The 22,135-nt window shown below is 45.4% G+C and overlaps 1 protein-coding gene across 1 annotated transcript; it reads right to left on the reverse strand.

Moving 5' to 3' along the window:
- Positions 1-324: 324 nt before the first annotated feature.
- On the reverse strand, positions 325-19,830 carry MKRN2OS (MKRN2 opposite strand). The gene is made up of 4 exons (XM_040359338.1): positions 19,527-19,830; positions 12,909-12,958; positions 7,086-7,248; positions 325-961 (listed from the first exon to the last, which is right to left on the reverse strand). Exons 1-4 carry the CDS (start codon positions 19,802-19,804, stop codon positions 742-744), a joined length of 711 nt encoding a protein of 236 aa, XP_040215272.1. The 5' UTR covers positions 19,805-19,830; the 3' UTR covers positions 325-741.
- Between the last annotated feature and the right edge of the window lie 2,305 nt (positions 19,831-22,135).

Below are 22,135 nucleotides of genomic sequence, written 5' to 3' on the forward strand. Positions count from 1 at the left end.
GGCCCCATCCCCTCTCTCTCCTCATTGGCTAACTGACTTTCATTGACAGCAGCAGGAGCAAATGGCGGCACTGCTGTGTCTCAGCCAATCAGGAGGCAGAGTCCCAGATGGCCGAGGCACTCGTACAAAACCTCACTGGATAGAGATGGAGCTCAGGTAAGTATTAGGGGGGCTGAGGGGGGGCTGCTGCACACAGAAGGATTTTTTATTTATTTATGCATAGAATACATTAAGATAAAAACCTTCTGCCTTTACAATCTCTTTAATGCAGAAATAAAGGCAAGAATACTGTAATATGGAGACCCTGAGATCACCAGACAGACATTTGTAACAATAAATAATTTGTATTAGTCACTCAAAACACACAAACACAAATAACTTCCTTCAGCAAAAATAAAGGCAAACGGTGCATAGTCCTTGTATAACCAAGACCACAAAATGGCTCACCGCCATTATCTCTGTCTCACACTTGGGTTTAGCGTTCCCATCTGTTGTGGGGTACAAGGGCAGGAGCTCAGCAAAACAGAGTCTCAGTTGCTAGCCAAAATATCTATTTTTGCCCACCGATATGTCTGCCTATTTTTTCGTCTTACAAACCTGTCCTGTTGTGGAATTTTTTCCAATATTTATATCCCCATAGTGCATACAATGTAGAGAACATACTGTATGTAACAAATCAAAGAATCGGTGCTTGTATAACAGGATAGTTCTGTCATTCATATACCATTTTATCCATAAAAATCATCTGAGGATGGAATTTCTGAAGCGATCAGTGATGTAATAAGCATTCTGGGTCACCTCATGACATAGGGTGATGTATTTTGAGGCTCGTCTAGTTCTTGGTAAAACAAATCTTTCTGTGAATTCATCTTTGCTAAAAGTTTTCTTTCCCTGCAGATGCAGCAGGCTGTTGATAAATGCCAGAGCAAAAGTGTAACAGTTGTGGTTTTGTTCGTCATATCTATAAGAGAACACAACAACTTTTTAAACCATTCATTATTCAGGACATAAAAAACACAACCTTTTATTAGTGATTCCAAGGGGGCCTATGTATAAAAAGTTGGCTGAACCAATGTGACACACATTCGCACAGCTCCAATGAAATGTGTTGTATTCTGTATTATAGAACAGGGGTCTCCAAACTTTTGAGAAAATGGGCCAGTTTACTGACTTTAGGGGCACCGGATTGTGGTCAATAAAAGTAGAAAAAGCCCCAGCTCCAGTGGGGGTAAACAATACCTTGGGCTTGGTGGTCAGATGAGTAAATAAATTACATAGCACCTGTGGTAAGAATGAAGAGGAAAAGTGCCCCATCTATGGTGTCAGTGGGAGGAAGAGGGCCTCTTTATTGGTGTCAGTGGAAGGAATAGTGTCCTGTTGTTGGTGTCAGTGGAAGGAACAGGCCCCATTGTTGGTGTCAGTGGGAGAAGTCGCGCCCTATCTTTGGTGTCAGTGGAAGGAACAAAGCTCTATCTTTGGTGTCTCACCCATCGTAGTTGGCAGGGGAAGAAATAGTGTCCCACTGCTGGTGTCAGTACAAGGAATAGAGGTCCATCGTTGGAGTCAGTGCAAGAAACTATGCTCCACTGTTGGTGTCAGTGGGCCAGATTCAGGAACATCAGCGGATCTTTGGTCCGGCGCAGTGCATCTTTTTTACACTGCGCCGGAGCAGCGCAGAGAGGCATGCTAGTGATTCAGGAAACTTTTTTCCTGTCTCTTGCCCCGGCGTGGCGGATTTTACACGGCGTAAGGCGGCGTAAGGCGGGGTAGAATAAAATGGGTGGCTCCCTATGCTAATGAAGCGGGGAGCGTGGCGCAGGGGTCACGGCGGGGCGCATCTTAGACTGCACATGCTCAGTGACATCCAGGGGTAAATGCCCCAATCTGCACATGCTCAGAACTGCGCCCCGGCGTGATCCCTGAGCTACGCCGACCCACTACCAAAGCCCAGTCCATGAATCAGCCCAGACTTCCGCCCTGCAGGTGCAAATGTACTGAAGCTTTTTTTTTTCTAAGCTAGGTCGTTTGCATTGTGGTGGGGCAGTTATAGCTGATGAGGAATCCTCAGGTGGGCGGATGACCAATTTCAGCCCAGAGGAGAGGGCTGTAATTATTGAGGGCCTCTCCCAACATGGGGACCGCCTCTATGTGTTGTCCAGCAAGTGTTGTTGCTCAGGTCGTCTGTAACGCTGCTGCTTTAGCTGCTCTCCAGCTGACCTGTGCAAGTGTGGTGTAAAGTTACCCCTGCTTTATAAAGGGTAACTTTCCGCTGCAAACCAGAGTTACACGCACCGGGAGTAGCCTGCGCCGGCAATTCGTAATTTGCTGAATCGGACCAACTCCCTCATTTGCATATTTAAAATAGAAAAACCAGGGCCGCGCTAGTTCAGACCAGCGTAAATGGGCGCCCACGCCGCACCGGCGTGGAAAGGTCCAAACGAAAAAAAAAAATCTACGTTACGGCGTAATATTGTTTGCTGAATACGGCGCGGAGATACGCCGGCGCAAATTGGCATTTACGCCGCGCATCTCAGTCTACACCGGCGGAAATTGTTCCTGAATCTACCCCAGTGAAAGTAAATGGTACCTCAACATTGGTGTCAGTGGGAGGAACAATGCTCCAAGGGCTGGTTAAAGGCAAAGGGCCAAATCCGCCCTACAGGCTACAGATTGGAGACAACTGTTAGGCCCCGTACACACGTCCGAGGAACTCGACGGGCAAAACACATTGGGCCAAATCCTCAGCCAGGCGGCGTAACTTAACTTTCAGCAGTTAAGTTACACTGACTTAAAGTTTCTACCTAAGTGCCTGATCCACAAAGCACTTACCTAGAAATTTCAGGCCGTGTAACTTAAGTGCCGCCGTCGTAAGGCGGTCATCCTCTCCAGGGGGCGTTTATAATTTAAATGAGGCGCGCTCCCGCGCCGGCCGTACTGCGCATGCGTGTGACGTAATTTTCCCGACGTGCAGCGCGCGAACGTAATTGACGCCGGGCGGCTTTGTGGATTGCGACGGGACACTAAAGTTGCGACGGGTGAAAAAAAATATACGCGCCGGGAAAACAAATAATTATTAAAAAAAATGATAACGTCGCTCAGCATGCATTCCTGAGGGAGAACTCCATGCCAATTTTCAAAGAAAAAACCGGCATGGGTTCCCCCCCCAGGAGCATACCAGGCCCTTAGGTCTGGTATGGGTTGTAAGGAGACCCCCCCACGCCGAAAAATCGACGTAGGGGGTCCCCCTACAATCCATACCAGACCCGTATCCAAAGCACGCTACCCGGCCGGTCAGGAAGGGAGTGGGGACGAGCGAGCGCCCCCCCCCCCTCCTGAGCCGTGCCAGGCCGCATGCCCTCAACATGGGGGGGTTGGGTGCTCTGGGGCAGGGGGGCGCACTGCGGGCCCCCCCACCCCAGAGCACCCTGTCCCCATGTTGATGAGGACAGGACCTCTTCCCGACAACCCTTGCCGTTGGTTGTCGGGGTCTGCGGGCGGGGGCTTATCGGAATCTGGGAGTCCCCTTTAATAAGGGGGTCCCCAGATACCGGCCCCCCACCCTAAGTGAATGGATATGGGGTACATCGTACCCCTATCCATTCACCTGGAGGCAAAAAGTAAAAGTTATTAAACACACAACACAAGGGTTTTTAAAATAATTTATTATTCTGCTCCGGATGCCCCCCCCCTGTCTTCTTTATTAGCTCTATTACCAGGGGGGGCTTCTTCTTCCACTCTCCGGAGGTCTTCTTCCACTCTCCGGGGGGGGTGCCCGGAGCACCCAACCCCCCCATGTTGAGGGCATGCGGCCTGGCACGGCTCAGGAGGGGGGGGGCGCTCGCTCGTCCCCACTCCCTTCCTGACCGGCCGGGTAGCGTGCTTTGGATACGGGTCTGGTATGGATTGTAGGGGGACCCCCTACGTCGATTTTTCGGCGGAGGGGGGGTCTCCTTACAACCCATACCAGACCTAAGGGCCTGGTATGCTCCTGGGGGGGGAACCCATGCCGGTTTGGATTTTACAAATTGCCGTGGAGTTCTCCCTCGGGAATGCATACCAAATGCCGTCGCTTGAATGGGCCTTTACAAGGTGTGACTAACTTTACACTTTGTAAAAGCAGCCCTAGTTTTACACTTGGCAAACTAACACTTACGGCAAAAAAACTAAGCACAAAAGCTTTGAGGATCGCCCTAAGTGCTAATTTGCATACCAGAAGAGGCATTTCGACTCGAAATGCCCCCAGTGGCGGATGCGGTACTGCATCCTAAGATCCGGCAGTGTAAGTCCCTTACAGATGTCGGATCTTCTGCCTAACTTAGGAAAACTGCTTCTGAGGATCAGTTCCAAAGTTAGAACCAGAGATACGACGGCTTACGCCGGAGTATCTCTTTTGTGGATATGGCCCATAGTTTTGCTCGTAGAGTTCCTTGTGAAGCCGCCGAGGATCTCGGCGAGCCGAAATTTCCCATTGAACAACGAGGAAATAGAGAACATGTTCTCTATTTCCTCGCCGAGATCCTCGTCGGCTTCCTCGGCCAAAAGTGTACACCCGCCCGGGTTTCTCGGCAGAATTCAGCTCCGATCGAGTTTCTGGCTGAATTCTGCCGAGAAACTCGGTCGTGTGTACGGGGCCTTATAGAACTATCTCAAATGATCGTAAGCGCAATTTAAAGGCCATTAAACAGTATTTGTTAAGTACCTTAATCAGGAAAAAAAATAATTTTAACCACCAGATGACGCTTATGAACATACAAAATAGTTACACAACTCAGAATACAGCGTATTTTGCTGGAGCTGTGGGAGTGTGTGTCCTGTTTATTTAGTGAACTTTTTACACAATGACCTCCACGTGATCTGAAAACTTTTCAAATAAACTCCAAGCATTGCATTTTCTTTTTTCAGTATGAAGTTGTGATGGATTATACTAAAATTCCTATTTTGTGTTAAGCTAATTATTTTATTAGAACCACTGAAATGTTTTCTCATCTTATATTATTTTAATTAATTTACTAGTATTCTTATATTGATTTCATATTCATCATCTATATTTGCATGTGTGGAAAATATATATCACAATAGTGTTTATTTTCCTTAACCACTTCCAGACCTTAGGTGTTTTTCAGATTCGGTGTTTGCAAGACTAAAACAGTTTTTTCTGCTAGAAAATTACTTAAAACCCCCAAACATTATATATATTTTTTTCTAACACCCTAGAGAATAAAATAGTGGTCATTCCAATACTTTTTGTCACACCGTATTTGCGCAGCGGTCTTACAAGCGCACTTTTTTTGGAAAAAATTCACTTTTTTTGGAAAAAATTCACTTTTTTTGGAAAAAATTCACTTTTTTTGGAAAAAATTCACTTTTTTTGGAAAAAAATCACTTTTTTTGGAAAAAATTCACTTTTTTTAATTAAAAAATAAGACAACAATAAATTTGGCCCAATTTTTTTATATATTGTGAAAGATAATGTTACGCCGAGTAAAATGATGCCCAACATGTCACGCTTAAAAATTGCGCCCGCTCGTGGCATGGCGTCAAACTTTTACCCTTAAAAATCTCGATAGGCGATGTTTAAAAAATTCTAGAGATTGCATTTTTTGAGCTACAGAGTAGCTCTAGGGCTATAATTATTGCTCTCGCTCTAACAATCGCGGCGATACCTCACTTGTGTGATTTGAACACCGTTTTCATATGCGGGCGCTACTCGCGTATGCGTTCGCTTCTGCGCGCGAGCTCGTCGGGACGGGGCGCTTTAAAAAAAAAAAATTTTTGTTTTCTTATTTATTTTTATTTATTTTATTATTTTTTACACTGAAAAAAAAATAAAATAATAATTTGATCACTTTTATTCCTATTACAAGGAATGTAAACATCCCTTGTAATAGAAAAAAGCATGACAGGTCCTCTTAAATATGAGATCTGGGGTCAAAAAGACCTCAGATCTCATATTTGGGCTTAAATGCAAAAAAAAAAAAAAAAAAAAAATGTCATTTTTTCAAATGACCAAAAAAAAAATTTGTCTCTTTAAGAGGCTGGGCGGGACTGACATTTTGACGTCACTTCCGCCCAGCCGAGCTATGGGGACGGGCGAAGGAGATTTTTCCTTCAGTCTCGTCCCCGCTCACCAGCCGACAGCACCCGATCGCCTCCGCTGCTACCGACGGCTCCGGTAAGCGGCGGAGGGCGCGGGAGAGCGGCGGGAGGGGGGGGGCCCTCTCCCGCCACCGATAACGGCGATCTCGCAGTGAATCCGCCGCGGAGACCGCCATTATCGGATTCCAGACCGCGCACACTAAAGATTGATACCTCGATTGTGGCAGCAGCTGCTGCCGTTACCGAGATATCAATCTTTAAAAATAGGACGTACATCGTCGTGCGCAGGTCTGGAAGTGGTTAAAGAAGTTATATCAGATATGATGTTTTAAAAGTTACAATTACATCTCAGACTTGGAGTGAGGACAAAAAGACTATTATCAAGAACAGATGTGTCCAACCCCCCCCCCCCTTTTGTCCTTGTTTTACTGAAGGAACTTTGTGTCTCGTGACAAGAGAACTGTTTGCACGAGGACCCCTCCTCCTCCTTCTCTCTCTCCGTATGAGCTTATATGGGTTTGAAGAGAATGTTGCCCCTGAAAACTTGGGTTTGAGATCCCTGTATTACACAAGGCTACATGTGCTGTGGAATGTGTGCCGTGTGCAAAGAACAGACGTCACAGGGGGGCGTGTAAAATGGGAGTGAACTGTATGAAACTGACCAATGTGAATGCATATATTTGTGATGTCATATTGTTAATAAAGGAAGCCGCATGGCCTCCACCCCTTCCTCTTTTCACATTGGGAACGAAGCGAGCAGACTGTGTCAATTCTTGCTCTTCAATTTGAGCCAGTAGGCAGTACAGGTTTCCCTGTTTTGAGTTAGGACTTCATCTTCATCAAAGTAGAAAACTATTTTCCAAAAGGAACATGCACATAGCCCTGTGAGTCTTACTAGTGCTGAAATTCCTGGAAAAATATACTACATAGGCTGAAAAAGTGAAATATTGCATTAGAAGAGAAAAGATATGTGTGTTTGGCAGACGTACCGGTAAAAAAGCCATTTGTCAGCAGATGAGATCTCTTCCAGATAAGAATCCCATTGGTGGATCAGAGCGTACTGATCTGGTGGGACTAGTGGTACACTCACACATTGTTCCCAGCCTGTGCTGTCTTTGTGGATTCCTGATTCATTGTAATGATGAACAGTTCCTGGGGAAACAACCATAAGATGCATGATAAAGTTGTGTTGTATGAACTGTATTTCTCCCCTTTACTTAGCAGTTCACTGCAGAGATATTCAATGTCTAATTGCAGAGGAAATCCTAACAAGTAGTCTTGACATTTGGACCTCCTCTGGATTTTTACAGTATATATAACATTTAGGCTTGCCTTGAAAGCAAAATAGGATTTGCACTTTAACTAGCTATTGAATTTGCTGCCATCAGCTACATTTGTTATTTTGGAACTATTAACTATTATTCTAGTTCTATTTCTTATCTAAAATTGGGGTACCACACTTCAACTTTTAAATATAAAAAGGTGCATTCTGAAAATATTTTTTTTGCATTGAAGTGAGCTGTATGAATATCACATCATCTTCTGTCACTCTAACTAAAGATCATTTGATATATTCAGATTAATGTGGAAGTGTGTACCATGCACTGTAAAAGGGAGGTTTTAGTTTTGTGTCACAGTATTTATTATGCCAACAACTATATAAAACCTAAGATTTACTGCTCTTCCAAAGCCAATTTTGGAAAGTTTATTAGCAATAGAAAGTCTAATTTACAATTTTAGATACTTCCTCTCAGTGCTGCATCAGGGCTTCTACCATAACATAATAATCACACACACAGGCCCAGATTCTCAAAGGCGTTACGATGGCGCAAAACCATTTGCGCCGTTGTAAGTCCTAATCTGGCCCCGGGTATCTATGCGACTGATTCTTAGAATCAGTTACGCATAGATACCCATTAGATCTGACAGGCGTAAGGCTCTTACGCTGTCAGATCTTGAATGCAAATTTTTTTCCCACCGCTAGGTGTCGCCGACGTCGTTTTCCCCGTCGCTTATGTAAATTAGCAAATTACGACGATTCCCGAACGTACGCGCGCTCGACGCAGAGAATTTACGTCGTTTCCGTAGCCTTTGCGACGCGTAAAGTTTCCCCTGGGTCTATGAAGGCACAGCCAATGTTAAGTATGGCCGTCGTTCCCACGTCGAAATTTAAAAAATCTACGTCGTTTGCGTAAGACGTCAGTGAATGGCGCTGGACGCCATTTACGTTAACGTCTAAGCAAATGACCTTCGGTGCGACGTCATTTAGCGCAATGCACGTCGGGTAATTTACCCGACGGAGCATGCGCAGTACGCTCGGCGCGGGAACGCGCCTAATTTAAATGGTGCCCGCCCCATTTGAATTGGGCGGGCTTGCTCCAAGCGCTTTTACGATACACCGCCACAAGTTTACAGGTAAGTGTTCTGAGAATCAGGCACTAACCATGTAAACCTGCGGCGGTGTAACGTAAATCACATATGTTACGCTGCCCAGGAGCAACGTAATTATATGTGAATCTGGGCCACACTGTCTGAGTGGTCATGTGCCTGGCTGCCAGTACACCCGAAAGGAAAGAGAACCTGGGGAAAATTAAGGGTCTGCGCTACATATATATATACACACACACAGTGGGTAAATTAAGTATTGAACACATCACCATTTTTCTAGGTAAATATATTTCTAAAGGTCCTATTGACATACATTTTTCACCACACGTTGGTAAGAACCCATGCAATCCATACATACAAAGAAACCAAAACAAATAAGTTCAGAAATTAAATTATGGGTGAAAGCAAAAACCTCTCAAGATATTCGCAACCTTATTGTTGCAAAACATACTGATGGCATTGGTTACAGAGGGATTTCTAAACTTCTGAATGTTTCAGTGAGCACTGTTGGGGCCATAATCCGGAAGTGGAAAGAACATAATTTCACCATAAACCTGCCACAACCAGGTGTTCCTTGCAAGATTTCTAATGACGCATACACACGATCATTTTTCAGCATGAAAAAAAACATAGTTTTTTGGACATGCTGAAAAACTACGTTTTTTTTCATGCTGAAAAATGATTCCCAACTTCATCATTAAAAACGACGTTGCGCACCCACCATCGTTTTTAAAAAATGATCTAGCAAAGCGCGGTAACGTACAACACGTACAACGGCACTATAAAGTGGAAGTTCCATTCGCCTTTGGGCTGCTTTAGCTGATTCAGTGTTAGTAAAAGACGATTCACGCTTTTCTGTCTGTTACAGCGTGATGAATGTGCTTACTCCATTATGAGCAGTAGTTTTACCAGACGCTCCTGTCTCATAACTTGCTTCTGAGCATGCACGGCTTTTTTACGTCGTTTTAGCCCACACACGATCATTTTTTACAACCCGAAATACGACATAGTTTAAAACGACGTTAAAAAATGCAGCATGTTCGAATTTTTTTTTTTTTGTCGTTTTTCAGAACCTGAAAAATGATGTGTAGCCCATACACGATCATTTTAAATTACATTTTTGAAAAACAACGTTTTTTTCATGCAGAAACATGATCGTGTGTACGCGGCATGAGAGAAGAGTGAAAAGAATTATCAGAAAAGTTGTCCAAGAGCCAAGGAACACTTGTGAAGAACTTCTGAAAGACTTGGAATTAGCAGGTACAATTGTTTCAAAGAAAAAACAATAAGTAATGCACTTAACTGCAATAGCCTATATGCATGCTCACTATGCAAGGCTCCGTTACTAAAGAAAAAGCATGTTGATGCTCGTTTGCTGTCAAACATTTAGACAAGCCTGTGAAATACTGGGCGAATATAGTGTGGTCAGATGAGTCCAAAATTTAACTTGTTGGATGCCATAATACACACCATGTTTGTAGGTCAAATGGCACTGCACATCACCCCAAAAACACTATACCAACATTAATGTTTGGAGGTGGGAACATCATAGTGTGGGGCTGTTTCTCAGCATAGGGTACTGGCAAACTTCATGTTATTGAAGGAAGAATAAATGGCAAAATGTACCAATTCTGGATAAAAATCTGCTGCCATCTACCAGAATGATGAAGATGAAACGAGGGTGGGCATTTTTAGCAAGACAATGATCCGAACACAAAGCCAAGGAAACTCTCAATTGGTTTCACAGAAAAAAAATAAGGCTGCTGGAATCCAATGGAAAATTTATGGAAAGAACTAAAGATCAGAGTTCATAGAAGAGGCCCACGGAACCTTCATGATTTGAAGAACGTTGGGCCAAAATCACACCTGAGCAATGCATGCAACTAGTTTCTCCATACAGGAGGTTTCTTGAAGCTATCATTACCAACAATAGATTTTATATGAAGTATTAAATACATTTCAGTTAGCGTGTTCAATACCTTTTCCCTGTGTCATTCCATTTTATTACACATAACTCAATTGAGTTATTTCTGAATGTATTTGTTTTGGTTTCTTTGTATGTATGGATTGCGTGAGTAGTTACCAACAGGTGGTGAAAATGTCAAGTCAGTAGCACCTTTAGAAATACATTTACCTAGAAAAATGCTTACAAGTTCAATACTTATTTTATCTGCTGTATACAGCAGACCCCTGACTTACCCCAGGTTCTCTTCTCGTTCGGGTGTACTGGCAGCCAGGCTAGGGTGACCACGTGTCTCGGATTGCCCAGGACAGTCACGCATTTTGCAGGTCTGTCCCAGGCACAATCATTTCAGGACAATACAGTATCCCAGAATGAAACTGACACAGCCACCCCTTGGGCCAATCTGATGCCCCCAAAAAAGGCCGCCACATCACCGCTTTACTCACTGACAGTACTTGTCTGGGCCGGGAATGCCTGGGGGAGCACAATCCTGCCCCCTGCTTGTGATTGGAGAAATCATAAATCCCGCCCCTTGTGTCCAATCACTGTGCTGTGATTCTTTACACAAGCTAATTTTTGGGAAGGGAGGGTGTCCCTGAATGGTAGTTTGGAAATGTGGTCACCCTAAGCCAGGCACCTGTCCACTTGGACAGTCCCACTGCTCAATGACCAGGCAAGGGGTGTCTTTTTATTCTTTAATACTGGCTGAACTTCATTGGGGTGCAGGGAATCTTTGGGATACTCTTAATTAAGTGCACAAAGTAACCAGAGACTGCTGCTATATGTCCTGTCTACTCTCTTCAGGGCAATCTCCCTCTTTGAAAAGACTAGAAACAAAAGCAATCCTCGGGCTCCAAGTAAGGACAGACTCCATTTCAGCGACACTGAGGCAGACGCTCAAGGGGTTAAAACAGCAGCCAGTCCTGCAACTTCACCTATCATGCCCAGGGGGACAGAAGCCCTTCAAGCTGGCAAATTCTCCTTCTGGACAAAAACCTGCTGCTCCAGGCCCCAAACGTTCTATGCCCTCCTCAGCTATTTACTGGGAACTCTCCCCCCCCCAGGGAATGGCCGAGATTACATAGCGAACTATCTTTTAGAATCCACAAGAAGTCAGGGAGAAGTAGTTCAGCCTACAGCCAGTGAGACCCAGAGCAGCCATAAATAATACCACACTGCTCCAATATTTTAAAAAGGAGGCAAAAACTACTAAGTTTACCTAAACCTCTTGTAGCGCCTGTGTACTTATCAGTACAGGTGCTATTGTTAAATTTAGTGGGATAAGAGACTTACTTGCTCTCATCCATGTTGATTTATTTAAATTTGGCTGTCGCCTGCCCTGAACTGTCCTGTGGGTCATTCTGGCTCCAGAGATGCCGTTTCATCTCTGGATGACAGGTGGCGCCAAAGGGGTCCAGGCGGAGCCGCTTCTTCCCAGCAGCCAATTAGAGGAGTTTTCCCTCGCGGAGCATGCCGGGTAGGGGTATTTCTGTGGCGGAGGCCATTGCTCGGGGTTCTTCGCAGGTTCCTGATTCTAGGTGCGGCACCCACCTTTAGGGTGTGCGCACATCACGGGCCCCGGCGATAAGGCCTACCAGGCCGGGGCGCACGTGCTACGCGGAGTTCCTGACTCTGGGCCCCAGTGATTGACTGGGTTCCCCATCCCTCACCAAGAAGATCCCAAGAGAGTTGTGCTGTTCGATGGGGAGTTGGTCTAAGGTGAACCCGGAGGCAGGTGATCCAACAGGGTTTAGACGAACCATCAGGCATCTGAGTGGCCGGACACTGACAGGTTGTATGCTGCAAACTGCCAGTCGGTGACTCAAGGACACGAAGTCTACCTAAGGGAGATTCAGGCTGATCATTAACGGGGAGGATTCGCTCTACTATTCGCACTCTTGATACATTTGGCCTGTGGCAGGGGTCCCTTACCAATCCAGAAAATCCAATAAAGCCGGGTCTGTGGCAGAGACCCGATCCTCCCCAGAAAGCTCTAAGTGACGCTCTGGCTGCCAGGCCTGTGAGAGGGGTCTGTCCAGGGGCACTTTACCCACTCCGGCTGGAGTGGTGACGTGACAAGTGAAATTATTGGAGGCAGGACTGCTTCTTCTATCCACAGCCTGAATCTCTGAAGTTTATTCTCTTTTCACCAATCTATACTATCTACCTCAAGTTGACTGTTGGTCATGTTGGACCAGAAATAAAGCATTGAAAATGTCAACCAACAGTCTGGACATTCCGTTACTGCTCTCCTCACCATCATTACCCCTAGACACATCACGGAGGTAACTTAAATACGTCGATCCCAAATCTAACCAGCGGCTCCTCCGGGGGTAGCGCTACACTCTCTAGCAACCTATTCTAGGAGGGTGCTACATACTGTATATATACAGTTATATAAACAATACAGCTTACATGAGGTGATTTAAATACATGGGAATAAAGGAATAAATGGCTTTACCTTTAGAACTGGTAATCCCAACATGGAGGTCTGAGCAGCCATCATATTCTCTGCAAAAAAACAACAAATGTTTTCTGGTCATTTATCAGATTTACGTGATGGCTAATGCAGAAATAGATATGATATTTTATTGTAGAGACTTGTTATTAAACGTGAAACTTACACAAGAACCTTGGAGGATCTGGCAGCAGCTGAAAAGTGTTATGAATGATAAGTACAAATTTCTTTCGAGCCTTAAGGCTACAATCACACTTCTGAAATGCTTTTAAAGTCATTATACAATGCAAAGATGTGAATGTAGCCTAGGGCCTGAAAAAAATTGTGTTGCTTTATTTAACACACATATATATATATATATATATATATATATATATATATATATATATATATATATATATATATATATATATATATATATATTTAGCACCCTCTACTTAGGTAGATACTAGAGTTAAGATTTTTGTGAGAACAGGTAAATTTAAATAGACCAAGCTGGAAGATAGGCCTGTTTATTTTGATCTGTGTGGGCTGGGAGTGGCTCAGAGCAGCAGCTGTGACTCACAGACAGCATCACTCAACTCTCACCTTCCTCTTGCTTCTAGAGGATTCTTGAAGAAGAGGAGGGGAAGTGGGGAGGAGCAGTCTGATGTGTCTCAGGGTGCCCTGACCAATCCCCAACTAGGAGCAGGCATCCTTGAAATAACCAGGGTCAGCCCAGCTAGGGAGGAGTTGTCGGGTGGAAAAACTGAATATGGAGTGCTAGGCTGTTGGGGCCTTGGATGGAGCTCCCCAGTCTGGGGGGGGGTTAACCTTGGGCCTGGGACTTGGGTGCAGGATGGATCCCTTAAAGAAGTCATGATTGAACAGGAGGCACAGAGAGGAGTCAAAGGGGACAGCAGGAGCTAGTACTGCCAGGCAAGTCTTGAGGAGGGAACCAAGGGTTTGCAGCCGGGAGGCCTGGTGAGTGACATGGGCAGTTGGGAGGACTGGAGAGGCATGCCAGAGAGGACTGAGAGGAAACATTAAAGTGACCCGCGGTCCCTGCTTGCAAAAGGCATTTGCTGAGGCCTGACTGAGTCAGAGTTGGGCCTAACCATGTGCTAGCTGTGCCTGGAGTAAAGTGTTGTGCAGGAGAGAGAGAGAGTGAGAGTAACAGTCTTCCATCAAGAGATTTGCTGGAGGAGACTGAAGTACCTAAGTGTGTATAGTTGTCCCAACCGATTCATATACAATCAACCAATTGTTTGTTCTACTGGGCATCCCATATATTCCTATCGCTATCCAAGTTCAAATCCCTCAATAAAAATACAAAAACAATCACATGGACTGTTCATTGTCTCAAAAGTGACTGGGAAGTGAATGCCAGGCTTGGCATGGTGACAGGTGGGCCACAACTTTCAGCAGCCCTTACGGGGGTACCGCTACATTACCATAACAAAGCAAACACAGTTTGTATGCCATAATACGCACCGTGTTTGTCGGTCAAATGGCACTGCACATCACCCCAAAAACACTATACCAACAGTGAAGTTTGGAGGTGGGAACATCATAGTGTGGGGCTGTTTCTCAGCATATGTGTGCCAGACTTGGCAGGGTATTTAATTTTCCAATATTACAACGCTTTCAGTACTACAAATTCATACCATCCAATATATTTAAATAATATATAAATGGTAGCAAAGGGCTCTTCTGGGTTCGCTGTAGCTCGGTGTGCGTTTCATGGACGGCGGAACATTTAACTATATTTTGTGTGACCAGCCAAAAAGGTCAAATGCTTTTAAAAACACAATTTACAACATGCAGGAGACTATTTATTTATTATATAATTAACATTTTAAACACTGGAGCTTCCTTACTAAGAGGTTACCGTATTTGCCGGCGTATAAGACGACCCCCTAATTTTCCAGGAAAAATTTGGGTTTTGGGATATACTCGCCATATAAGACCACCCCCTTCCTACTAGTCTTTCTGGAAGCTGAGGGGTAGCCAGAACAACCGCTGACAGAAACAGGCTTTTTTCAAATCTCACTTTGCCATTACATTACATGCCCCCACTGCGCCATCACTTTCCCCCATTCCCCCACTGTGCCATCACTTGCCCCCACTGTGCCATCACTTGCCCCCACTGTGCCATCACTTGCCTCCACTGTGCCATCACTTGCCTCCACTGTGCCATCACTTGCCTCCACTGTGCCATCACTTGTCCCCACTGTGCCATCATTTGCCTCCACTGTGCCATCACTTGCCCCCACTGTGCCATCACTTTCCCCCACTGTGCCACAGTGCCATCACTCACGTTTTGCTGATTCTGACTTTCAGGCCGGTGACAGTCTCCGTCTGCTGCGAGCGTCCATTATTTGAAAGATTCTCCTCAGACTGTCCTGTGATAGGCGGAACACAAATTTTCCCAGCAGCGCCTCTGTTCTGTGTTCTGCCTATCACGGACGTCCTCACGTCCGAGGATGAGAAGGCATATGTGATAGGAGGAACACAGAACAGAGGCGCTGCTGGGAAGATTTGTGTTCCGCCTATCACAGGACACTCTGAGGAGAAGGAGCGGCTTTTAAATCATGGATGCTCGCAGCAGATGGAGACTGTCACCGGCGTATAAGACGACCCCCGACTTTGGATGCATTTTTTTGCATACAAAAAGTCGTCTTATACGCCGGAAAATACGGTAAATGTATTAAACCTGAAATAATGATATAGTGTGAAAAGACCAAACTATTTTTTATTTTTTTTTAGTTTTTGGATAGGTTAGGGGATGGTTAAATTGATATTAAACCCCCAAAACAAAAATGTATTTAATTGCAGCTTTTCTATTCTTAGATGTGGTGGCTGCATTCGTTTTCTTTTTTTTGTCTTTTTTTACCGTTATTTTCACCTGGTGATCTGGCCAGTAAGCCTGTTATTTTTCAACTTCCTTTAAAAGAGACAAACCATTTACCACTGACAGTGGTGCTTACAGTGGCCATCCATTTATGTAAAACCCCTATCCCAAAAGAAAAAAAAAAGAATTCTATAACTGCTTAAAACAGGGGTGCCCAACCAGTGGCCCGCGGAACCCTCTGATGTGGCCCGCGACCACCTGCTCTGGAATGGCTGGTTGGACAAGCCCATATTGCAGGTTGCCGACCTGCTATCCCAGAGCATCAGTGTTGTGAATGAGGCCAGTGGTAGAGGAAGCAAGCGGCTTTTCAGAAAGTGCACCACACCTGCAGGATATAATAGACATCTATGGCAAAGTGCAGCTAACCGTCGGGAAAACCACAGGTACACTGCGCCGCATCCACGGTGTGGGTAGACAGCAGACCAACAGTGTAAAAGCAGCCTTAGGCCCCTTTCACGCGATCGGTCCGACCCAATCGGACCCACCATTCACCTCTATGGAGTAGCAGATGCAATCAGACTTTTGTCTGTTTACACCTGCCTACCTCCAATCCGATCTGCTAAAAAAAAGTAGATCTGTCTCCTTCCATCTGATTGGATCAGAGGGCCCATAGAGTAGATTGGGCTGTGTCTGTGTCTGCTTTACATATGCAGACTGGACACAGACATGTCATCTGCCCACTCCGTTCATTGTGGCCCGCAACCTTCGAAAGGTTGGGCACCCCTGGCTTAAAAGGTGTTAGCTGGAGTTCAGCTTTACTTTGTTATTCACGTCCATCTAAATCTGCTAGTGCATCTATCACTACCCTGTCCATAGATTGACAATTCTGTTGTTCAAGGGGTGTATCCGTTACTTCTCTATCCAGAGTGGAGGTCCCTTAGGACAGGAAGCGTGTTACTGGCCAGATCACCAAGCAAAAATAAAGGGAAAAAAGTTTCACGTAGAATCGCGGCGGCGTAACGTATCGTATATACGTTACACCGCTGCAAGTTTTCATCGCAAGTGCCTGATTCACCAAGCACTTGCGTGAAAACTTACGCCGGCGGCCTCCGGCGTAAGCCCACGTAATTCAAAGGGGCGTGTGCCATTTAAATTAGGCGCGCTCCCGCGCCGGACCTACTGCGCATGCTCCGTTTTGAAATTCCCGCCGTGCTTTGCGCGAAGTGAGGTAATTTTTTCGAACGGCGACGTGCGTAGCGTACTTTCATATTCCCGGACGTCTTACGCAAGAAATTTTTTGTGGGAAATTCGACACGGGAACGACGGCCATACTTTAACATGGGCTGTGTAAAGTTAGGGCAGATAAAACGACGACTAACTTTGCGACGGGAAACTAGACTAGCAACGACGTAACGAACGCGAAAAACCGTCGTGGATCGCCGTAAAACCTCATTTGCATACCCGATGCTGGAATACGACGCGAACTCCACCCAGCGGCGGCCGAGGTACTGCATCCTAAGATCCGACGGTGTAAGACAATTACACCTGTCGGATCTATGCGTAACTGATTCTATGAATCAGTCGCATAGATACTCTGAGAGATACGACGGCGTTTCCCTAGTTTATTTTAGATGCAAGAAAGAGAGGGTGGCTATGTTTCTACATATGGTGTGACCAAGGAAAACAAATTAAGCCGGATTACAACATAACATTTTTTTTGGAGGAGGCTAATGCCTCGTACACACGATCGGAATTTTCTATGGAAAAATTCAGACGGAATTTTTTCATCGGATATTCCAACCGTGTGTGTGCCCCATCTGAGTTTTTCTATAGGAAATTACGACGGACTTAGAAAGAGAACATGTTCTCTTTTTTTCCGATGAAAAAAAATTCTATCGGAAATTTTGTTCGTCTGTATGAAACTCCGATGGAGAAAAAAACACGCATGATCAGAATCAAGTTGACGCATGCTCGGAAGCATTGAACTTAATTTTTCTCGGCTCGTCGTAGTGTTGTACGTCACCGCGTGTGGTCGGAATTTTGGTGTGACAGTGTGTATGCAAGACAGCTTGAACAGAATTCGGTCAGAAAAATCCGTCGGAGTTTATCCCGACGGAAATTCCGATTGTGTGTACAGGGCATAAGAGCAATAACAGCCACAAAAAAAAAGTCAGCAGCTACAAATACTGCAGCTGCTGACTATTCAAATAAGGACACTTACCTGTTCAGGGCGCCCGCAATGTCCTCACGCAAAGCCGATCTGTCCCTTGGCTCCCGGATGCAGGTGCCTGCATCATCAGTAAGGGAATCAGGAAGTGACGCCTTGTGGCTTCACAGCCTAGTTCCCTACTGCGCATGCGCGACTCGGGCTGCGCAATCTTACTGGTTTCTGCTGTCTTCTGGGACATGTGTGTCTCCCAGAAGACATCGGGGGGACGGAGGAGGGGCCGGACATGGCATTGATCACTGCGGAATCTGTGGCGATCTATCGCCGGAAGTGGGAGCAAATATCTGTATTATACAGGTGTCTGCTCCCCCCTGAAAGGTGCCAAATGTGACACCGGAAGTGGGGGAGGAACCCAAAAAGCAGAAGTTCCATTTTTGGGTGGAACTCCGCTTTTAGAATACATACAAGAACAGAGGGCCAGATTCACAAAAGAGATACGACGGCATATCTCCTGATACGCCGTCGTATCTCTGTGATCCGCCCATCCTAACTATGCGGCTGATTCATAGAATCAGTTACGCATAGATAGCCCTAAGATCCGACAGGTGTAATTGACTTACACCGTCGGTTCTTAGGATGCAATTCTAGGCCGGCCGCTAGGTGGCGATTCCATTGCGGTCGGCGTAGAATATGCAAATGACTACTTACGGCGATCCACGAAGATACGCGCGTTCGTCACAATCTCTTAAGTCGTCGCTAGTCGGTTTTTCCCGTAGCAAACTTCCGCCTGCTTTATCATGGCTTATCTTTAGAACAGCCATGTTAAAGTATGGCCGTCGTTCCCGCGTCTAATTTAATTTTTTTTGCGTAAGACGTCCGGGAATACGAAACGACGTAACGCACGTCGCCGTTCAAAAAAAACATTGGGGCGCCGTAATTTCGTGCAAGGCACGTCGGGAAATTTCCTAACGGAGCATGCGCAGAACGTTCGGCGCGGGAACGCGCCTAATTTAAATGGTGCCCGCCCCATTTGAATTAGGCGGGCTTGCGCCGAGCGGATTTACGTTACACCGCCGCAAGTTTACAGGTAAGAGCTTTGTGAATCAGGCACTTACGCTGTAAACCTGCGGCGGTGTAACGTAAATGGGATACGTTACGCCGCCGCCGCCGCGTAGCGTAAATGTACCTGAATCTGGCCCAGAATTCTTTTTTTTATACCAGATTTTAGTGTCACCTTAACAGGCCAGTTCTTAGATGATGATTTGACTCCCGTGTGATGTCATCGCGGCCTGGCCAAGCAAGCGGGTGAAGAGTTGGAACCTGGTAGGAAAACTGGAAGAAGATGGCATCACCCGTGACAGCGCAGTGCTGGAGGGGATCACTTTCTAGGTAAGTCTGTCATACAGTGCTCACATGTTGTACATGCTAGCGCATTGCGGCTAAAAGCTCCTGGGGCCCAATTAAAAAGATTTTGGTAGAGGTTTAATTGTGCTTTAACTTGTGTAATGTCTTAAAATAAAAGAAATGAGCCCGTCCGTAATAATGGGCCACAGCAGGAACATAATATCCATCGTATGTGTAGTATACAACTGTGACAAAGTGTCATTAATGATTAGCTTACCCCATAAACCGGCCTTGTGTTGGCTTGAGTACAAAGCAGCATGTCTCACTGTGTGCATTGCTGAAAGGGCAGGGAATGCTGATCGGAGCGTGCTCCACGTTCCATGAGCTCACTGGATTTTCCCCACAGATAGGACAGTTCTGCGGAACAAAATTGCTGTAAATATCTTTCTCACAATGAGTGAACTTTACCAAACTCAGGGCCAGAGGCTCCATCATCTCCTGCTCGTCATGATCTCTGTACACTGACATGGCAGCTGTGCCTGGCTCTGACGTCATATGACACAGGAGGGACACACAACACCTGATCCAGACAGGCGACACTGAAAAAGCCGTGCCTGTGTCCCTGTGATGAATGAGAAACTGACGCTTGAAGATTACACACATACATACATACATAAATGAATTAACCCTTTAATTGAGAATTTTTTTTGCGTTTTTTTTGGCCCATGTTTCGAAAATCATTTTAGGTCTGAAGATCACTTAAACCCCGTAAAACATTATACATTTTCTGACACCCTGGAGAATAAAATGGAGGGGTAGTTCCAATTTAGTATGTTACATGATATTAGCTCAGCAGTTTATCAAGCACAAATTTTCAGTAAAAAATACAAATTCATTTTAGGGCACACAAATGCAATATAGTAGCCAATTTTTTAATTAAAATATAAAAGACAAGGGGCCAGATCCACAAAGATCTGCCTATCTTTAGGCAGGCATAGCGTATTTAAGATACACTACGCCGCCGTAACTTACTTTTTTTTTTGGAATCCTCAAAGAATTTGTGCCGTAGTGTATCTTTGGCGGCGTAAGGGCGCGGAATTCAAATGGATGTGATGGGGGCGTGTTTTATGTAAATACGGCGTGACCCGACGTAATCGACTATTTTTTTTAACGCTGCATGCGCCGTCCGTGGGGGTATCCCAGTGCGCATGCTCGAAATTAAACCAGAACAAGCCAATGTTTACGACATAAATAGAAGAAGAGGAATTATGGACAGCCGCACTCCAATAAGATGTAAAAAAGTTGTGCCTTTTATTCTAGTAAAAAAACACTACAAAAGCAAAAAAACAGCAAACAGTGGGGTAATAGAGCTGACGCGTTTCACATTGATGAACAATGCTTAGTCATAGTCAATGTTTACGACGGTGACGTCATTCTACGCAAATCCCTATTCGCGAACGACTTACACAAACAACGTAAAAAATTCAAAAGGCGACGCGGGAACGACGGCCATACTTAACATTGAGTACGCCTCATAATAGCAGGGGTAACTGTACGCCCGAAAAAGCCGAACACAAACGACGAAAAAAAATGCGCTGGCCGGACGTACGTTCGTGGATCGTCGCAACTAGCTAATTTGCATACTCAACGCGGAATTCAACGGAAACGCCACCTAGCGGCCGCCGAAAAAATGCACCTAAGATCCGACGGCGTACTAAGACGTACGCCTATCGGATCGATCCCAGATGCAGTCATATCTTGTTTTGTGGATACAAAACAAAGATACGACGCGGGAACTTTAAAATTACGCGGCGTATCAATAGATACGCCGGCGTAATTCGTTCGTGGATCTGCCCCACTGTTGTGCCAATTAAATAGATACCCAAAATGTCAAGCCTTAAATTTGTGTGCGCCTGTACATTGACTACAAACTTCGGTACCCTAATTTTTCTATAGGCGATGATTTAAAAACCCTTAAAAGTCATCAGTTTAGAATTAACTGTAAATAATGGACCTAGTAATTATTGCTGTCGCTCTGGCGTGCGCAGCGATATGTAACCAGTGGCGGCCTGCCCATTAGAGGTGCCGGAGCGCCACCCCCTCTATCCACCATCCCCCTCTATCCACGGCCACCATAATCATGCTCTATCCATGGCCGCTATTTTGACAGGACACCACCACCCTCTATTCATGCATGCGGCCCCTTTTAGGACACTGGGCGCGTGAATTACAGTGGCGAGGGTGTTTTTTTGAATCACATGTTTAGAGCCAGAGGCTCTAATAGGCCTCAAAATAGGGTGGACTCGTGGCGCAGAGCATTACGCCAGGAGCCCACCCAGGTGTTACAACTGCAAATAAATATTCGCTATTAAAACACTGATCCTCAATCCGGCCAATCAGAAGCAGGTCTGAGACCTGTTTTCCGATTGGCCGAAAAGAGAAGAGTCACAATTCGCCGCCGAGGAGGAGGGAGGAAAAGGAAGCCACTGCAATGTCTGTGGAGAGCTAGTGAAGGGAAAGCCGTCACTGCCACCGCTAAGCAAGGGAAGCCACCGGTGAAGCACGGGAGAAGCGCTGCCCACCATAGATAGGGTAAGTGCACCAAACCCACCTAAAAAAAACAGGGGGGAGAGTGCTGCTGTTTGCCGCCACCCCCAAAAAAGATTACCACCGATCCCCACTGTAACATGTGGCACGTTGATGTTTTTGTGTGTAGGTACCCCCGACGCATCTGTCTATGTTTGTACACACATGTATGAAGGTGAGGAGGCTTAAACCTTTGGGGGGTTAAGTTCTTTGGTGTAAATTTATATTTATATGCTTTTTGTTTTCTTCACTAAACTTTACTTTTTTTTATCGCAAAAGGGATAAAAAGCTCTCTATGTT

Source organism: Rana temporaria, chromosome 7 (genome assembly GCF_905171775.1).
Source record: "Rana temporaria chromosome 7, aRanTem1.1, whole genome shotgun sequence".
Classification (NCBI taxonomy): Eukaryota; Metazoa; Chordata; class Amphibia; order Anura; family Ranidae; genus Rana; species Rana temporaria.

What these genes read in the sequence shown, in the direction of transcription:
- MKRN2OS (XM_040359338.1), bottom strand. Translation starts at nt 19,804, where the DNA reads ATGACGTCAGAGCCAGGCACAGCTGCCATGTCAGTGTACAGAGATCAT. An exon ending in ACACAAGGCCGGTTTATGGG is followed by an intron (nt 12,959 to 19,526) that starts GTAAGCTAATCA and finishes GTTTTTTTGCAG; the next exon opens with AGAATATGATGGCTGCTCAG. An exon ending in TGGGATTACCAGTTCTAAAG is followed by an intron (nt 7,249 to 12,908) that starts GTAAAGCCATTT and finishes TTGTTTCCCCAG; the next exon opens with GAACTGTTCATCATTACAAT.